The sequence below is a fragment of the Pholis gunnellus genome (genome assembly GCF_910591455.1).
Source record: "Pholis gunnellus genome assembly, chromosome: 1".
In the NCBI taxonomy this organism is placed as follows: Eukaryota; Metazoa; Chordata; class Actinopteri; order Perciformes; family Pholidae; genus Pholis; species Pholis gunnellus.
The window spans coordinates 23622007-23642467 of record NC_136528.1 but is presented as its reverse complement, the minus strand read 5'-3'; the positions used below and the strand labels follow the sequence as shown (position 1 = coordinate 23642467).

General features: G+C 42.4%; 2 protein-coding genes across 4 annotated transcripts; both read right to left on the bottom strand.

The window, feature by feature from the left end:
• Positions 1-141: 141 nt before the first annotated feature.
• On the bottom strand, positions 142-1674 carry cklf (chemokine like factor). The gene is made up of 4 exons (XM_079160174.1): positions 1537-1674; positions 967-1122; positions 789-884; positions 142-471 (listed from the first exon to the last, which is right to left on the bottom strand). Exons 1-4 carry the CDS (start codon positions 1624-1626, stop codon positions 361-363), a joined length of 453 nt encoding a protein of 150 aa, XP_079016300.1. The 5' UTR covers positions 1627-1674; the 3' UTR covers positions 142-360.
• Positions 1675-1868: 194 nt separating this feature from the next.
• Positions 1869-19928, bottom strand: galns (galactosamine (N-acetyl)-6-sulfatase). Of its 3 annotated transcripts, none has more exons than XM_079164673.1 (14): positions 19648-19928; positions 19260-19383; positions 18452-18526; positions 18217-18319; positions 17525-17668; positions 16664-16730; positions 15878-16005; positions 15624-15763; positions 15368-15471; positions 11356-11498; positions 10794-10896; positions 7275-7396; positions 3378-3495; positions 1869-2367 (listed from the first exon to the last, which is right to left on the bottom strand). In XM_079164673.1, exons 1-14 carry the CDS (start codon positions 19852-19854, stop codon positions 2281-2283), a joined length of 1665 nt encoding a protein of 554 aa, XP_079020799.1. In that variant the 5' UTR covers positions 19855-19928; the 3' UTR covers positions 1869-2280. The 3 variants fall into 3 exon arrangements, with proteins under 3 accessions (XP_079020799.1, XP_079020801.1, XP_079020800.1); XM_079164674.1 differs by having other exon boundaries at positions 1871-2367; positions 18452-18522; XM_079164675.1 differs by lacking the exon at positions 19648-19928 and having other exon boundaries at positions 1870-2367; positions 18452-18522; positions 19260-19315.
• Between the last annotated feature and the right edge of the window lie 533 nt (positions 19929-20461).

The following is a 20461-nucleotide window of genomic DNA, read 5'->3' as shown; positions in this document are numbered from 1 at the left end:
GCGAGCTCCGAAAAAGCGCAACATCTGCTTTCTCCAGATGTGAAATGCGATGCCCCCCAGCTGCATGCAACACAATCCTGAGCCACTCAGTGGAAATATTCAACTCATGGTGTCACAAGGCAAAGGAAAAGTGTTTATTGATATTGATATTTCATTACATTTGTGTCAATTAAAACATATTGAAAAACATATTTCAGAAACAAGTCGCATTATCAATTTTAACTATTACAACTGGAATCATAATATGCTGAAACCTGGTACAAGCTTTGAATCATGAAGTAAAAGTGAAAGTAATCAGTAGAAGCTTTGAGCTTGTTAATGCTCACATAGCATACTATTACTTTACTGTAATTGATTAATTCATTGGTTTTCTTGCCTCTGAATTTCGCTTCTCAGCTTGTTGAATGTGATGTTCTTGAAAAGCATGAAGCAGTCCACACACAGCAGCCCAGCTGATATAAAACCAACTATCTGCAAATAAAGAACAGGTTTAAAAATAAATGCACAACACTACATATCGACAACAGTGTGTGCGTGTGTGTGTGTGTGTGTGTGTGTGTGTGTGTGTGTGTGTGTGTGTGTGTGTGTGTGTGTGTGTGTGTGTGTGTGTGTGTGTGATAGAGATAGAGATAGAGAAAAGCTGAATCTTCAAACTTGATATTGTTTGGTTACAGCACATGTAAAATCAATGTTTCGATATTTGACAGCTTTTAGGGGAAAACTACAATCCCAATATATTTTAAAGCTGGGCCACACAACTGAGATTGCAATAAAGAAATATTTCTCACCCCTCCAACCAGTGTGCCTGTGACAGTGTATGTAGTCAACGCCAGCAGGCTCAATACAATAAAGTAGACTGCTGCAAACGCTGAATTAAAAACATCCTGAGAAGAACAGAACAAAAACTTGAAAAATGCAACCTGTACAATAGGCTGAAACTTGTATGTGCTGTAAAACATTACTCACAATGAGAGGCCAAAAGAAGAAGGTCAGCCTTTTGTTGAGTTTGAACACGTACAGCAACAGCAGAAGTGAAGTGATCACAAACTCCAACACTGTGGCTGTAATGTACTTTGGTCTCGATGCTGCAGTGAAACACACGAATGCCACAAACAGAGTCACCTGAAGCCAAAAGAAGAGACACAGACAGAACATTTTAATTCTAAAACCTTGTGAAATTATTGAACTGTGATATCATGAGTTGAGCTTTTTCACTAAACTTCCAGCAGAGACCAACACATCAGTTCCTCTGATTCACTCATTGCCTTCCTTCATACGAAAGAGCAACTGAGTCTCGGCACATGTTGCCACATCACATTTTTTAACCCAGTCGCTCTTTCAGCCTTTTAAAACTAGTTCTAACAACATTGTTGACTAACGTTTAAAGCTAATTTGTGATGCTACTTTGTTATCGCCTCATGTATACTGTATCTGTTCCCCTTTCTAACGTGCACAGGACACGTCTTAGCTCTTTCACTTCTTCTGTTGGAAACTAAAAAAAATGTCAGACTTTTGGAGATGTGCGATTTGTCTCACCATCTCTGCTACTTTCAGGATCCCCCTCTTGGATTTGAGAAAAGCAGCGTCCACCTCTATGGCTGTCATTCTGTTTTGATCCTCTGACATGTTGGTACGTTTTCATTTGCAAAACACAGCTCACTCTGTTTCCTGAAATGAGCAATTTCCTTTTAGCTGTAGGAAATGACTGTTGCAGGAATATGCGCAATATTTTCACACCAGCAGCTACTTCGCACATCTACTGAAACAGATGAACAAGACGACAACTCACAGATCCAGAATAATCTCCATCAGGGCTAGTAACCTGTCAAACTGAATAGAGAGAGTTTTGTTAACAGTTCCAATAATAGTCATGATACAATGTATTCAAAATAGATTTTTTTTTTATTAAAAACATGTTTTGCAGTATGCATGTAAGAAGGATACAAAACTAATCTAAAAATCCAACATGGTATAATTCATTACATTAGGCATGATCAAAATAAATACATCCCTATCTGCTCTACACCATTAAAATGAGTACTGACTTCCACAACAGGTAAAACTTGTGTTGGCTCATTAAAATCACAAATTTAAAAAGCTATTTGCATAATTAATATGATGTAGTTGTACCAACATTATTCCCTTCACTTTACCATGTCCTTCTTTTTAGCGTAGCACATGGCCCATTTTACAAAGAATTTAAAGACACATTGTTTTAAATAATCGGTTGTTTGTAGCTCCGTAGAAAGGCACATCTTTAGGTTTTGGTTCCTCTTTGTCTCAGTGTGGCCAGTCACACTTCCAGGGCTCAGACTTGGGCACTTTCAAACACTTTCCTAACTTCTCACAGCCTGCAGGGGCCCAATTCTGTAACAGAGAGCGGCCATCACATTAGAACAACATTATGATGTTATCAAAGATATTAGTTATACAAAGTAAAACTTCATGTATTTGCATTATATTTAGCAGAATGTATTAATAAAACAATCAGTTCATCATTGAGTGGCGCTATTACAGGCTAGGTTGGTAGGTGAATATTAAACTTGTAAGATTTTAGTTCAGTTGAATTTGTGGATAGAGCTTGAGTCAAAAGATATTATAAAAAAAGTCAAAAGATCCATATTAGCATGACACAGGATAAGACATAAGATATTATATTACAGCCAAACACAATGTATTCTAACGCTATTTAAAATTGGGCTCATTGTATTCACCACTAGGGGGCAGTACGATGCCACACATTAATCCACAACATTGAAGCTCCCAATCTGCGGTGCTTCTGGTTGACAAAGCCAGTGTTCAATTTAGCTCCTTTAAATAATCCTAAATTAGATTGTTGTTTTTTTCCTCACAAAAGTATGACACAAACACAATCGAGGAGAAAATGACCATATGTAGGTGATAATGTATGATTCTGCCAAACATAATACACATTTTGGAGCAAGTTAGTAACAATGATAAACAAACATTAAATAAAAAAATAAAAAGATATATATAGCTAAATCTGTTAAAGTGGACCATTAATATTCTGCAGGCTCAAAGCAGACTGAAAACAGATAGAAACTTAGAAAATATTTATTTTCAGAGACTTTTATTGATTCTCAGTTATTAAAAAGGCTTTATCAATTTATATTATGTATCAATTTATCTGATGTACAAGTGTGATGGAGAGAACAGAGCGCTAAGGTGGCTGGCCCAAAAGAAACGTAGAGTATCTGCTGTGAAAACCCAACTGGCTTTGGTCCACTGCCTCTGGATTAATTGGGAAAATAGTTCATGCGACACGTGCAACAAACCCTCTTTTCACAACATAATTATTCATTTTTCCAATTTCAAGAATAAAGTGCTTTATGATATTTATGTTATGTAAATCTCACCATCACCGCAACGTCACACATGTTGAGCTGGGGAACACCCGGCACCAGAGTCTTCTTATGCTGCTCCACTACTGGAGAGATCCCGCTCAGCACATCCTGGTACTCCTTAGTCAAAACACTGCAAACACACAATGCACAGCGTCAGTAAGGCTACAACAAGTAACAAGTTTCATCGTCCATTGTTTGACAATTTTATTATTTACATTTATGGATCAATCTAAATAAAAAATACAAAGGTGGAAAAAAGTCCATCCCAATTTTCATCTTCAGATATCTTGTTTCGTCGGACCAAAAGTCAGATTTTCAATTTAAAATGATAAATGACAAAGACAGGCAGCAAAATCCTGACATTTAAGAATGAAGTAACCAACGGATGTTTGGCCCTTTAAAAAAATCTAATAATTGACAATTATTTTTGGAAACAGTTGATTATTTTTCTGTCAATCAATTAATCCACCATTTTTTTAACAAACAAGTGAAACAATGGCTTTACCATCAACAGCACTAAGTGAGTTTTAAATGTAAATAGACACACACCCTTCCTTATTCTCTTCAGCATTAAGTATTGTAGTAAATGCACTGCGCACATGCATCCAGTCCAAGCTTTAATCATTATATCAGAGAGGGAAAATTATGTAGCTTTCAACGACAGAAACATGAACAGTCAAACACACAGGCTGTCCACTCAGGCACCCTCAGCAGGGTGAACTGTAACCTCTATCCCATCCCCTGTCTCTCAATTACTGCTGTTGGACACCAGTGAGCCCGAGCACCTCTGTGCATTATTATATTCAGTGTGTAAAACACAGGGGCCCCGAAGGCTTTCAAAGGAACGCTGCTCTCAATAGGACCTGTAGGGTTAATGGGCTATGTGTGCTCGTGTGTGTGTGTGTTGGGGGAGTGGACGTCTGGTGGCGTGACACACAGATAGACAAATATCAGCAGTGCAATTACACCCCTGATACACTCGCCGGCAGCACCTGTGCCAGCCTTCCATCCTCCCTCCACTGCAAACCCAGCCTTCTGATTGGCCCCTGGGGAACATGTGCATGTGTGTGAGGTGAAGTGTCAATTAGAGTAATAACCCCAGGCCCTGTCCAGCTCACACCTACCCCCCCCCTCTTAGATCTCCCACAGGGCAGCAAGGCTTTCTCCATCAGCTAGCACCTGCTCCTTTCCTCGATACTCTTTACTTTCCCCTACAATTACTCGACTGGTAGGGCACCGGCTGCAATTAGTCTCTCTCCTGGTGCCTTTTTTCGTCATGAGCTAACTATCTACGCATTGTGACCCTGGCTGGATTACTCCCCTCGGTTGCAAATCAAGACATTCAGATAAAATTGCTTCAGCTATCTAAAAGCAAATTCTGCTTTTGCCCGATCTCGATCAGCAAGAGGGATATTTCATTCCCCTCCTATCTGCGCCCGCTACTGATTGCAGAGATTCAGTTTGTGATAAGTGACGAAACAACTTAACAGAAGTAAATGTAAGGGAGATTTATCAGACTGCTGTAAGTATTCCATTGCCCACACAAGTCTGCAAGCAAAGCATGCCATGCAATGAGAAACTTGCGCGAAACATTACGTTTTCTTTTGTTTTGTCTATGCGCTCAAAATCTCACACTGCAGACCTCTAAATCAAAAACTAATAATATCATTTGTTTATGCCCCCGCTGCAAACAAATAACAAAAAGCCCACAGTCAGCACGGCTCATTATCATGATTATAACCCTTAGCTTACTGGTCTAGAGACAAAAATCTGGAATAATAAGCAGGCTCTATGCAAATGGAGTCTTTTGATTTATAATGTATGGCACCCACGGGGGATGGGGGCATTGCTCAGGTGTGTCACCACTCTGATTACTGATTCATAACACTATTGCTGGAACACACACACACACACACACACACACACACACACACACACACACACACACACACACACACACAGTGGCAGAAGGTGGGGGAATTGAGGAGACAATCAAATACATCTGTCCTGCCTACCCCTCCCCTCCACCAGCTTCTCCACCCCGGTGGAAATTGAGCACTTCAGTAAGGACTATTGATTGGGGACACAAGAGCTTGGTGGCAGGCAGCAGATGAGGCCAGACTGTGCAGGGCCGCCTGCAGTGTTGGAGCTGGGACTACACTCTGGACGGCCGGGGCTCTGGGGACGAGAGCTGAGGTAGGTGGTGTAAAAGAAGGATGTGTTAACCTCAGCCTTAGGTCACAGACATGGAGGGCAAAGTGGAAGGAAGCAAAAAGGCTTAGAACGACTCCAATGGGGAACCAAACTCTGGGTTGGTGCAGACCTGGCTGGGTTTGTGCTTCATCCTGGAATGACGGACCATCAACGCAGGACCTCAAACTCCAATCAAATTTGTCTAGGCCTCTGTAGTTTTGTTCGTACATGTTCTCTCCTGGATTGCATAATTATGATCTACTGTTTCCATGGGTGACTGTTCTGGACTGGGGATTGTGTATGTGTGCGCGAGTGTGCTCTCTGCTAGATCACATCCTGCGACAGTAGTGAAGGTATGTGTGCAGACAGGCCCTACATCATCTTAAGTGGCTCTTTAGGTGTAGACAGAGATTAATGACGGCCAGGCAGCCGGTCCAGCTGGGGGACCGAGGAGCACACGGACAAAACGCACACATACACATGTGTACACACACAAACACACACTTAACTAGGATGGAGGAGAACGGTCCCAGTGGATGCAGAGGGACAGCAGCTGAGTGGTGAGAAGTGAGTTGAGGTGGAGAGAGAGAAGTGGAAAAGGTAAGACAAAAGTTTGGAGAGGAAGGGGAATGTATAGTGCTGATTAGAAAGAAGAAGAACAGGGAAGAGGTCATACAGTTGGGTTTAGTGGAGGGGGAGGGGGGGGGGGGTGACCTTGTAAACAAACTCTACTGCAGAGGTGAAAAATGAGTGGGCATATTTGGTTTGTGTGTGTGGGTGCACATCTAGCACTCAGCCCAACACATGGCTGCGTACTGATTGCTTTTTGCTTCTTTTTTTTTTATTCTTCCAAGTGAATAGCAGGGCTAAAAGGTGAGCAATTGAAAAACAACATTAATGTTTTATCATCCAATCTCACTACAGAGCCGAACGAAGTTGGAGCAGGAGGCAAAGAGGAGATGAGGCCGGAGCAGAATGCGAGAGGCAGAGCTGCAGAAGGCAGAAAAGAAAGGTCAATCTACGAGGTTTTATGGCAGGACGGAGCCAAAGCGAACACTGAGCACAAGAGAATATTCTCTCATCAAAGCCGTGTTGAGATTATCTTAATGTATTAGTCATGATGTCAGCCTCCGTCATAGTTTCAAAAAGATTGCATCAATATTCTGCATTGACGGTACGCAGTAATAGACAACGCTCATCTGCCTTTGCACCCTTATTTAGTATTAATCTTAGTTCAGCCTTGGCTGTCTGTGTTCCATGGCGTCACTCCATCCTCTCTGCGATTCTTAACTCTCCTTTGAGCGAAGGCAGAGACACACAAAATTCCATTAAACAGCACTCGCTCTCAATTTAGACCCGGACAATTTATCTTACAATTTTAACCTGCAGCGGTGCACCGGAGTGTTGAGGGCCAGATAGTGATCTTTAAGGAGCTGTTTGCAATCACAAAGAGAAAGGGTGTAATCAGGTGTGCTCCGGCTGAGCGGATCAATCCAACGCCTTCTTTTTCATGCCACTGAGCATTGATCTCATACACATTCAGCGCTATCAACAGGCAGACTGCTTTCCTATTCTCCCCCCTCTCCAGTTCATTTTCTAGCACCTCTTCATTTGCTCCTGGTTGACTCCCTTCTCCCCCCTGCTCTCAATTGTTTTGCCTCTCCTCTCCTACTGGAAATCAGCTGTAATCAGGGTTGAAGTTTTCAGAGAATTAACCTGATGGGGTACTTTTCCCCAGGATCCCTCCCCAGGTGGAAAATGATCGGCTGCAGTGTGTGCTCTTTCTGGTCATGAGTAGTCACACCCGGGACGTCTTGACCTGGACAGAAGTTGATGCCCTGTAAGACACAAAAATACAAAAAAACGTTGCCTCGATTGCACAATACAGATGTGTACAATATTTGTATATTTATTATAATGTAACTTAAGCAGAGTATGAATTAGGTTCGTGACTGATAATACAGTATGCTGTAGAGAGTCAAATCTGACATGTAAGGAGGAACAAATGAACCCTTCAGATCAGAGAGAAGCTTTTCTTTCTCTCCATGATTCTATATTATCTGATGTTATTCTACATGCTATGATTTATTTGTACACCACTAAGAACCTTTCACCACTCAGCCTGAGCCCTTTGGCCCTGTCTTCTGTATGTATGCTGGAACAAGAGTGCAACCCACCATATAGGAACGAGAAGAACAGCCCTGTTTCTGCTCAAAAGCTCAGGCTTTCTCTTCAGAGCAACCTAACATTATATTTAAGGTCAGTTATACAGGATAAGAAAGTTTACTTTTCATACAAAATATGTAAAACCTAAGAAAAAAAAATTATATATATATATATCTTTATGTCCCATTTCTTCACCAATTCTGGATATTATTTTGCCCTCTGTAATGAATGACTTTTCTTTAACTTCCTTCCTTTTTTTGCCATGGTGTGTGTCGGATTTGGTTGCGTTCAGTGGTCTATATTTGTTTTTAGATGTTTTAGTTGAGTGTTATATCTTGTGAAATAAAAAAATCTAAAGTCAGTTAAAGAGATCTGGATGTCTAGATTCAGGCTGCTACTCTGAGCTAAATGCTAAATCTCATTGTAGTATGGCCTATAGGCATGTCTTCCAATCTGTTGTGTTATTCGTGCAGCTAATATTGGTACATCATAGTAACTGGCAAAATAGAAGACTTTTCTTCCTTGTACTGCCTCCCCCCCTTCATCTCTCCACGCCTTCGCTCCAGCTCCCCGACTCCATTCTCGTGAGTCTGGCAAGTGATCGCAGCCGGATTGAGTCACACTCACTCCTCCAGGGCCCCCTGGAGATCTGCCCCCTTCTTCAACAAGCACAAACACACACTTTTTGATGAGCACAACTAATATTGAGAATGCATTCATCTGTAAGGCACTGTTGCTGCCCCCCTCTGAGATCGCTCAACAGAGCACCTCAGAAATACATAAAGAAGAGAGAGCGAGAGAGCGAGAGGGGTAGATGCCCCCCACCCTGCAGAGCCTCCTCTGATCCAAACTTGTCCTGTCTTCTGAAGACAGAAGCTTAGAAATGCAGAAATAAATGAAAACAAATCCCAGAGGAGCAGCCAGAAAGGCCTGCTGTGTTGCTCTCTCTCTGTCTCTTGTACATAAGACATAACAGCAAGGACTCCATATCTCCTCTGACATTAATGCTATGGATACAACTCGGCTGCTTTCAAACCGGAGCAGAGCAGTCGCTATTACAAGATAAGGTGCAGGAGCATCCAGTGGTGACAGGATGGATCTTGGAAAAAGAAGGTCTTTTTGATCAAAAAAGGTAAAAGTATGACTTGAAAGAACAATAACTTTAGCTTGTGGCTGAGTATTTAAAACTATATATATACTGTTAATATTTTTACTTTCTACTTTATGGATTTGACAACATGCATGTAAAAATTGCAGTTCATCTATGGATTCTCTGCAAACTAACTTCAGTAATGTACGTTGTAACTTTTTGCCATAAAGTCAGTGAATCTGTGCTTTTTAGCAAGCAAAGGTGTGTTAATGTTATGAGCTACAATCTAGAGCAGGAGCTACTGCACAGTCTATCTCATGTCAATTCCTGCAACACAATTCCTGAAGAAATTGATGACATAACAAGTGTTCCGACTAACAGGGGTCTGGGGAAAAAGTCATTTTTCATTTTTTATTCATCACTTTGTGAAGTATCCAACAACGTTAAAAAAGCTATCCCTGCTGCCACAACGCTCCTATTGTATCAGAGGTTACTCAGCAATCCAGATACAAAGGAGCCACAGTCACGACAAACTATACTTTGCAATATTAACATCACAACACTGCCTCAAGAGAGTTTGATGAGGGCCATTTAAGCCTGTGAAATTTCTCATTTTCCTCATGGCTGAGCCGAACACAGCCAGGACGGAGCGATACGTCTCTCGGCTATTAACCTGTAATTTTGTTCTTCTTCACAGACACACATCTTCCCTTGTTTATTTCCTTACCATGGGCCAGGTAAAAAAAAAATATATATATATATATATATATATATTTTAAAATATTACCAAAGCTGAAGTACAAGCAGGAAAACATTACTTTTATTTCAGTAAAACGAGGATTGATTGTGTATTTCTGCTGCAAGACAGATTAAATTGAAGCCTATATAGGAGTTTTAAGGGTCCAGATCATTTTGAAATGATCAATAATCCAGGTCATTACTGCAGGTGAAGGCCTAAATAGGGACCTTGAAACATACTGTCCTTTTGAAGCTAATTTTCAAAACATGTCATGCGTAGTCTGACCGTGTGAAACAGCTCAATAAGTCAGTTTGTTTAGATTTCTCATGTTTATAAAATGTACTATGAGTTACATGAGATGGACAGTTTAAGGATTCAACCATAATGACACAAAGCATATTGGGAATTTAACTTTCCCTGGAAGGAGCTCAACAGTCACTCCATAAAACACACACAGACATCTATGGACAACCGAACGTTCATGTACACGTTTTCTCTCGTCCTATCTCTCTCTCTCTCTCTCTCTCTCTCTCTCTCATATACAGACACACACCAATCGATAGGCAACTCACAGGCAATCAGACGCCATTATTTGTGAAGTTCCACTTCAGTTCACATGAGTTGATAAAGGAGGCTGCTATTGATTCAGCGGCCCTGAAGGAGAGAGCAATTTAAGCGACCGATGGGGCATAAAACAAACTGGAAAACAGGAAAAGCAGAGCCATGATGGGAGGACAGGAGGACAGGAGGGCATGGTTTTATGGACAGAAGAAAGAAACAAGGACCACACTATCCTGCTTCTCAAGTGTCAGATTTCACATCTCTTCTGATGCAGTTAATCAGCATCGTGTTGTTGTAATTACGGCCGAGAGATACTGCTGGCATCTGCCTATCTTTCTTCCTTTTGAGCTCCGTGGTGCCAAAAGAACAAGTCTACAGCAGGGAATGTCGCTATGTAAATGGAGAGGAAGAAAATCTCCATGGAGTCAGAACAAACAAGTCAACTGGTTGATGAATGATGTAAGTTCACTGATGTGGGGGTTCTTCATTAATATTCATTACACTCTGATGTACACAGCAGTCAACTGATGAGCCATTTTCAAGATAACACCAACAGTGAATGTGTTTGTGTGTCTGAGTAAGATTAGGAGAGACAAAGAGGGAGGATGTAGCAGTGCAATTCAAGAACTGAGGAAACAGAAAGTGGGGACAGAGTTGCTGTGTTCCAGGGGAATCTTACGTTGTTAAACTCTTCCCATGAGTTGCTCCAGGTCCAGTAGTGTGCCTTGTATTCTCCAAGTCTCACAGCCATCAGCTCATTCCCACGGTAATAGAAGATCGGCCTGTTGAGGGGGAGAAGGGGGAGAAGTATTGCTCTTTAAAAAAAAACATTTTCTCTTGGCATGCTTACACTTCAGTGCACTCTCACTGTTTTCTACCCATTCTTGCAATTTTTTAACCATCCAGCAACATGAAGTTTCTAACTCCCTAAAAAATCATTCAAGTCATCGTCGTTTTTTAATTAAATTAACTTACATGAAACAACAAGATTAGGAGTCTCCAGCCATACTAGCAGCTCTGTGGGGCTGTACATATCCACAGTGGTGCTTTGGGCTGTACAATGTGTACAATGTGTACAATGTGAACGCTAACATCAGCATGCTGCTGATTACACTAGAGCAAAAGTCATAACACTGCTCTCCCAGTCAGGGATGTGATCATGAACATAAAAAGAGGATCTGGGCCCCAAAGTAAAGGCCCCAAACACCTAAAAGCAACAGCTAGTGTGCGAGTATACTCGCCTGCTTTGGAGTGCGTGTGAGCGGTTTAGCAGGACTGGTGTCAAGTCCAGACCATCCAGGGCTCTGTCATCAGGAGGGCTGATGCCGGCCAGAGCCAGACTGGTGGTGAACAGGTCCATCACATTGGCCAACTGGAAATTCACCTGTGTTAGGTAAATAAATTTAATCAGAGCTTTATGTGCTAATTCGCGGAGTTGCGAGTTACAGGTTATGAAGGTTTAAAACTCCAAGCGGGGCGCTCTAGCACTCGCCTGTACAAAGGAATGAGAAAACTGTAACTCTGAAGGACACGCTTGGGCAACTATACACTGATATCGAATCTTGGAGTAAACTGCCAGCTGAGAACAGTACGTACCACAGCTTGGGATAGCAAAACGTAGATTACACACTTTGGAGCCTGTTAGGCTTTCACAACATACACACACACTGATGACGCATCGAAGGAGGATCCCGGACGAGAGCCGGTGTGAGCGGATATGCTCAGTGCTCCAACCAGGCCGTCGCTCTGCTAAAATCGATCCCGCCTGCACCTTGACTTTGACCAATAGGCTCCTCTAAGGAGAACCTACAAAACTTACTGCGCTTCCGTGTCTAGGCGCCTTTTTACGTTGCTCTCAATCGGAGAGGAACGGTTAGGACCGTGCACGTTTAACTGCTCGGCTAATATCTCTGTGATAAATAAAACTATTGCTTGAATTTAAGTAAACGCCTCGAACTCAATTCGTTAAGTTGTTTTTACACAACACCTGGTAAAGGACAAAGGGATTGAAATCCACAATCACTATCTGGGCTATGACAAGCACTTTCACACATCCGTTGAGTAAGGATTGAGAAAAAGTGAAGAACTTTGAAGAAATGAGGACTGGCCAAATGTCCTCTGAAGGACTAAAACATAAATTGGTCCTCATTGGTCCTTGGTTGAAATAATAATACTTATAATAACACTCACAAATCAAGTAAGAACTGTTTCATGGTGCAGGAATACCAAAAGCGTGCTCTTTTACGCTGCATTTTCTTTATGACGGCGAACGAGGCAACAATGCATAGTCATGATCGGATGTTTGTATGTGTAGTTCTGTGTACACATGTAGGAAAGAGGTGCATTTCTTCAGTCTCCTCTCTAATCTCTGCTTGCAGGTTTATTATAGAGCCTGCAAAATGCCTCTCGTTCTAAATTAGTTTTTTGGGGGAGAAAAGGGAAAAAGGAGGAGCGAAAAGAAAGAGGAGAGAAAGTCGGGAGAGGACGAGGCGCGGGCAAGCAGACGGCTGGAGATGGAGCGAGCTGCTGTTTTATCTCCTTCTCCCAGTCCCAGTGAAAAGCTTTATTTTATTTATAAACTTTGAACTATTTTCAGATAAAGTGACATTTCTTCGTTGTCATCCTTGATCTTCCCTTCCATTCTCTCCTGAGCGAGCCTTAGAGGGAGACGGCACGCTCACAATCAGATAGCGCTATCAGGCCTCTGCAGCTGCACCGCCATGTGCCGCTGTGCTCCTATCGGCAGCCAGCACACATATAGACACACACACACACACACACACACACACACACACACACTCACACACACTCACACACACGCACACACACTCACACACACTCACACACACACACTCACACAAGCTCCTTAGCACTGAAATGAATTCCCCTTTCTTCTGTATCCACAGAACCAGCCACAGAAAAGGCTTTGCAATGCATTCCATGATCTATCTGCACATCCAGACACTCACCCTCTCTCTTTCGCTCACACACACACAGATTTAGTCCTTCACTTCATTTTTCTTTTTTTTAAGTCCCCCCTCACACAGACACACACAAACCATTGAAAGAAGACAGGACAAAAGGACACAAGAAAAGGCAAAACTGACATTTACTTAGTAATAACTTGCATGACCACAAAAGCAAAACTTTCGGACTCAGACTGCTCTGACAGAGGAATTTATCTAAGGAGTTGGCATCTTTTAATTCTGTCCGTCATTGGCTCTGCCCCCTTTTGCAGTCCACACTGAACTTCACTCTTTCTTCACCCTTTTTTTCCCTGACTGACTCATTCCTCTCTATTAATGTCACATTCTTTTTCTTGCATTTCTCTCTGTGTTGTGAGTGGTGATGTTGGCTATCTGAGGAGGCGGTTCTTCTATCCTTGTCCCTGCCATTCTGCCTGTGTGCCTGCGGCCTGATAAAAAAACACAACAAAAGGGATTGTGACCCTCGACAACGTAGTGGGGCCGACACCCCACCCGCCTCCCAATCTTTGTTCCTACATCCGCCACCCCTCATCATCCGGGCCCCTCAGGCACTGGGAGAATGCTGAATCTGCACCTGCTTCAGACCGGCCATGCTCCTCCATTCCAGTACACATCCAGCTATCCTCCTAAATATGAGAGAATGGCAAACGATTTCCAGCACATTCACACAAGTCAGTTAAATTAACGAGTTTCATCACTCAGATGCATTCACAGATAAACGGCTTTTTGTCCATTTAGGATGAAGTTGTCTCTCTATCACAAGCCCCCAACCCCCAAAAAGACATGTCTCCTCATCTTGACACTGTAAAGATGCATCTGTTCTCAGTCACTACAGTAAACCTGCTGGAATTGCCCCCTAGCAAAGGCCTGCATGACTGTTTGTTGTCTGCAGCATTTTGCTCAAAGAGCTTATGGACTTTTCAATACACAGATCGGCAGAGATTTCGGAAGACCACAAAACAAGAGAGGGGGCAACCCTAGGCCTGGTCTGTCCTCCTTTCCAGAGTGATGAATCCAGAGCTGTAGAGTACAGTAGCTCCAACAAAGCAGCTTTGTCATCACAACCCCAGAGAGCTAGTACTGACCCCTCGTTCTCACCACAAAATCTGTGACACATACAAAAGCACATACAAAAGCATGCATATATACAGTATATATATATATATATATATATACACACTGTATATATGCAGGCATGTAGAATGAAACAAAAATGACAGAGACATGATCTCCACATTTGCACACGCACACACAGACACACTGGTCAATTATTAAGTGGCACAGGTGCAGCAAAGCCCCGCGAATACAGCAACATTCCTGGCAGTGCCAGCGTCTTTAGCACTCTTCCTTCTCTCTTTTCTACACCAGCCACCTCTTTTACTTCTTCCTTGCACCCCCCCCCCCCCCCCCAAACCCCTCCCGTTCCTTTATCCTGAGCGCCTGGCATATTCAGATACTGAAGTCCTCATTACGGCTCAATCCAACCTCAGCAAACACACAAACAGATTAGCCGCTTAAGACGCTCCCAATCCCCCTCTCCCTCGCTACTCTGCTGTGCTATCAGGCCCCAGCACACCCCTGTGAGATGAGCCAGGGGCAAGGCTTACTGCAGGCTGCAGCCTCCGCTCGCTCCTCCACCAAATCCCTCTGCGTCACAGCCCCGTGTCACAGCTGCCCCTAATACAATTAAAAGTCATTTGCAGAACGCACAGGCTTAGAGGATCACGGTGTGGGTGGGGGGTTAAATTGGGGAGGGGGAGGGAGGAAAGAGAGAGTTTGGAGCATTAATTCCAGCCAAAAAATATTTGAGGAAACAGTGGAAAAAGCGCCCACACACTTTGTGGCCGCAATCCCACAGTTTATCTTTACTATTTCTGGGGTTCAATCCCTCGATAGAAGTTGAACATATTCAACTGGTTACAGCGCCACTGGGTCAGTGTGTGCACATGTTAAAGTGGTAAACGATACACAAATGAAACAAAAAGCAACAATCATTCAAAAGAGAGGATTAGTGAAATCATTTTTCCTTTACTCTCAACCCTGTTTTGCAGCCCTGTACATCCCCTGCAGCTTAATAGACAACATTTCAGCTCCTGGTACCTGTTGATAGGCAGAACATTAAGGAGCTTGGGGAAAAACTCGGCTCGGGATCCTGGGTCTAGTCTAGTCTCTAAAGAAGATGGTAGGGATTAAGTGAATGATCGTCTTGGACTTTCTTGTGGAGGCTTTATTTGGTAAAAGCTTTAAATCACAGGGGTATTCTCACCGTGCCTCCTTTGATGTGTCCAGGCCACCAGGCAATGGCTGGCTCCCTCATGCCCCCTTCAAAGGTGGTCTCCTTCCCGCAGAGGAACGGCCCGTTGCTCCCGCCTCAGGAATCAGACGCGCAAAAACTCAAATTACACACGTTCAGTGCAGAAAATGTGTCTTGGACAAAAATTCACTAACTTAGTTTCACAAACAAAAATCCGAGTGTGTGTGTGTGTGAGTCAGTTTAGCATTGAGTTGAGTTTAGTGCCCACCTTCGTTTGGACAAGATATCAGAGCAGCTCCGTTGTCTGATGTGAAGAAGACAAAGGTATTGTTTTCGATGCCCTGACTCTGCAGCAATGTCAGGATCTGACCGACGCTGTAGTCTAGCTCCATCACTGCATCACCATATCTACACAACACAGACAAACACCGCTTTTATCATTCCCCACGTGAATTAATTTAAGTTATAACCTTATGCAGCTCTTGGACAACAAAAAAGACAGTAAGGTAGTATATAATGTACCGGCCTCGCTGGCTCTTCCCTAGGAAGCGTTTGGAGGCATAGACAGGGGCGTGAGTGGCGTCCGCTGCCCAGTAGAGGAAAAAGGGACGCTGGGCCTCAGTCTGACGGACTATGAAGTCAAGACCTTCCTGTCGAGGTGGGAGGTGTGAGAGAGTGTTACAATACTGTCAGTGCAGATGGCAAATGTAGCTTAATTCTCAGTACTGCTGTCAATTGGTCCAAAAAAAGTAACCGCTTTCTTGTATTCCTACAACACACAAATTCTATGTTTGGCCTTTATTTCATTTTCCAAACAAGCAGCCACATCAAGAACAACGCTACTGAAACCAGTCTAGTACCAAAAGACATCATCTGAGCTTTACAAAGCTCCACTTGACAGATCTTCCTCTTGTGATGGCAGAGAACACCTTTCAAGCATGCAGGGTGTCTCTGCACGCTGCTTTTGATCCCTTCAGGAACTAAACGGGAGGGACTGACGTAGGCAGCAGAGATAATCAAGACGAGTGTGCGCAATCCAGTCTATTCAACAATCCACTTCTGCTGGTTGAAAAGCACCATAATAATCAAAGGCCAAAATCAGGCTTTAATTGTGCTTTTGATTTGTTGAATAGATGATTTATGTTTTGTGCTTTTTATGTTTTGGTGAGCAAAAGACAATTTTCCACTCTAGTGGACAATACAATTTTATTCTATTTCCTTCTTTTCTATGAATTGTTTTATAAGGTAAACTGTGAAACACTCTACTGAATGGGTTGTATCATCTGAGATAAGTGAGCCTTAACTTACCACCAAGTACATCTGTGTGAGGTTGGACTCTCCAGTCTTCTTGTCGATCTTAAACTCCTCATAGTATCTGGAAAACAAGTGGGTTGACATGATTTATTAAATAAGCCTTCATCATTAGTTATTTATCATCCCATCTGAATAAGTGCTGACCCCACACCATTCAATTTCTCCTCTGCTTATTCAACCGCATGAAATGATTCTTTCACAACGACCTGATTGTATTGTCAGGGCTTTCAATCTCCCTCTCAATTGATCGGAACTACTGCAAGCCATATCATTAAGACAATGGGGGCAAATTTCCCTCTTGCCGACTGTGTTTGCAGCAGATTTCGTAAAAGATATATTCGGGACGTCTCAGCAGAGCTGAGCAGAGGGAATTGTTATGAGGTGTTGCTGAAGCGTGGCGCGGCGAGCAGAGAAGCAGTGACAGGCATCTCTCTTTCTTACGCTTCACTTCCTCCAGGTGTCCTCGCACACAGTCAACGCAACCTGCCGTCTCTTGAGGGCGAAAGTGTGTGTCTGTGTGTATACATTTCTATGAGTGTGTGTGTATGTCTGTCCAGGGCCCAGGTATGCAGCGCTGATTAAACCCACGACTAAGCGAAAAACACGCCCGGCTGCCAGTTCCAATGACCCTGAATACACATATGGCTGTTTTGGGGAAAACAAATGGGCGGAAAATGGAATACACAAGCACAGCTGGTACAGAGAGGAAAGAGGAGGGGAGACACTCAACTCATCCAGAGGAGCAGCCAGCCAAACTATTCCACTGAGTCACCGGGGAAAGAAGATTTTAATAGATTTTCAGGCTCTGTTTCTGTCTGCTGTTATGTATATCTGAGTGCTTGTGTGTGATTCTACCTGCCAAGCATCTCAGAGTTGTTGTAGACAGGGATGTTGGGTCTGATGCTGCTGTTGTAAGGGCCAAAGTGGCAGTCCGGCGCACCAAACCACTCGTCAAAACCATTCTCCAGAGGCAAGTACTGAGGTCTGTGGCCCAGATGCCTGTAGTGACAAACAAAGTGCACTCACACACCGTAAGATCAATGTGACTGAAGGATCATTCTGCATGTTTACATTCAGACCAATACTACAAATGTACAAATGTACTTGTGCTACTAAACACCTTTTTCAAAAGCACAACATACTTATATTTATATTTGATTGCAGTGCCTGCCTTCAGTGCAGTACGCAAATAAGCTTTTGCAGAGCATTGAAACTTTGAGACGGGTTGGTAATCTAACACAGACAAGTTGAGCTTTTAAAATACGTAACATTAGACGTGTGTGGTGCATGCAGAGCAAAAGCAAAAGAGAGATAACATTGTGTGTGATCAATTATCTCAAAAGAACTTCATACCACACAGAAAGGAAGGCCAATGGGGGCCTTAATAAGAGGAATGTAAAAATTATCAGTAATCTTACATGATTTGTAATTAATTGACTAAAATATGCAAATATAATGTTCTATTTAAATTTAATTCACAGGCTCCATCACCTGTCGTCATCAACACAACCTCTGAAACAAAGATTACAGGAAGACATAGAGCTCACCATTTGCCAACTATCTTGCTGACATAGCCCTTTTTCTTCAGCATCTGGGGAATCAAAATCTCATCCTCAGAGATTCCTCCCACTATCTCCTGTGGTGTGTATGCTACAAGAAATGTCAAAGATATTTAGTGTACAAGACTTTCCACGACTTTATTGCACATTGTACATTATGGACTGAGTAATCAGAAAGCCAGCAAGGAATCATTTGCACAGTAAGGACGTATTGAGGTTATACCGTTTCTGGAGTGGGCATTCGTGGTGTAGAAACCGTTTCTGACAGGCAGCCTCCCGGTGAGAAGTGCAGCTCTGGCTGTCGTTAAAGTTAGAGAAATTATTTTATTATTATGTATTATTATAATTACATTATAACTGTGTTCCAAATGCTTTTATTACTGGCAAACGAATAGTCATGTGTGCTTTACTCTTTGCACCAATGTCACATCATGTCTCCAACTATTGGAGAAATTTGGTTGAATACTTGAATCAAATATAACATTTGTACTTTATTGTTATAGTAATAAATATATGGATTGTACAGAATATCATTGTGAGAATACGTTTTCTGTAACTAACAATACCCTTTATTTATCAACTGCTATGAATAGCTGTGATTCAACTCCATTATGTACACTGATCACTGCTGTACCTCCACATTTCTCTTCAGCTTGACTACCTTGTCCACAAGGTTTTTATAAGTTCTCATGAACTAAATGCACACAAACTCTATTCTGAATCCATAGCATTTTACATGGAGACCTTCAGTGAAGCATGGAGATGATCAAACAGTAATGTGACAACACCTACCGATCATGCTGTGCTCTGTTTTGCATATTGTATTTAAACGACGCAATGTGGTTCTGAGTTGGGTCAATAGTGTTACGTTGATACTTTCATCAATTAGCTGTTATTCCAACGTTTCATTGATGTGACAATAAGAACACACGTAGAGACAGAAGGCTGATGAGAGACGGAAATTAGTCTAAAATCTTGCAAAACAGGAAATGCCGGTTAAGGTTCTGTTATAACAGTATCTGCTAACTCACATGGGGAACAGAGTGGGTTTGCGGTGTAGAAATTTGGGAACAGCATGCCTTGAGCAGCCATGGCATCCAGGTTGGGGGTCTCTTTAGAAGGCTGGCCAAACACCCCCAAGTCCCCCCACCCCATCTGAAGAGCAGAGGGAAAGAAGAAAGATTATATACATTCACACCAAGAAAGATAAAACACACATAAACATTGTGCAAGCTGCAATGTTCAATGACATGTGCAGTGACAGAGGGTACTCCTCATAACCAACAGACAAAGACAAAGACTGGGAGAAGGAAAGAGACGGAGAAACATGTTCTGAGCTGTCAAACTGATTCACTGCTCAAACTAAACTGTGCTGCTGATATGATGAACTAAAGTCATACAAAACAGGACATAACTTACGTCATCCATGAGCATGATGATAATGTTTGGAGATGAAACATTTGATGTCTTTTCTGTGACGGAGCAACATATTAATGCATAGAAGAGAGTCAGAGTTACAGTAGACATCAGTCGCATTGCTGTGCTGCAGCTTGCTAAAGTCATGATCAACTTCGAGGAAGTGGTTTGTTTGCCTTCATGCGGGTCATCAGCGCAACGCTTACGCATACACAGCAGAACAATTGTTTTGGATGTGTTTTTGATTGGAATTCATTTAGGTTTTACATTCATTTTAGCGTAATGGATTGTATTTCTTTGACTTATGAATGTGTGTGGTAGCGTAACGAATAATGCGTTCAACTGTGAGTAACTGCAAAAGTGTTGCTTGATAGCTGGTGGATTCAGGGACTTCTGATAAATGTTGTACGTGCGAGAGGTCATTCTAAATAGGTCGGAAAAAGTAGAAAGTTGGACCAAATGTGTTCATGAAATACTTTTGGTCAATACAAATACAACATATTGACAAATAATACGTTGTATAAGTATTACATGGCTTATAAAACAGTCGTAATTCGTCTCTATTGCCACTTGTCCAACAGCGTTTGAATGCAGCGTTGTCACGTGACAGCGTCTGACAGCTCAGAGGAGGAACACCAACATGGCGGTGTGCATAGCAGTGATCGCAAAAGAGGTAATGATTGCTGTCGTTAAATGCCCCAGGTTTATCGGTGGCCTGTTTTTAATGTTGACACATGTTTTCCCTCTTCTTATGATTCTCTCTAAGCAAATGTCAGCGTTCTCTGTATGCCTGAAGGTCCATTAGGTTGAAACACTT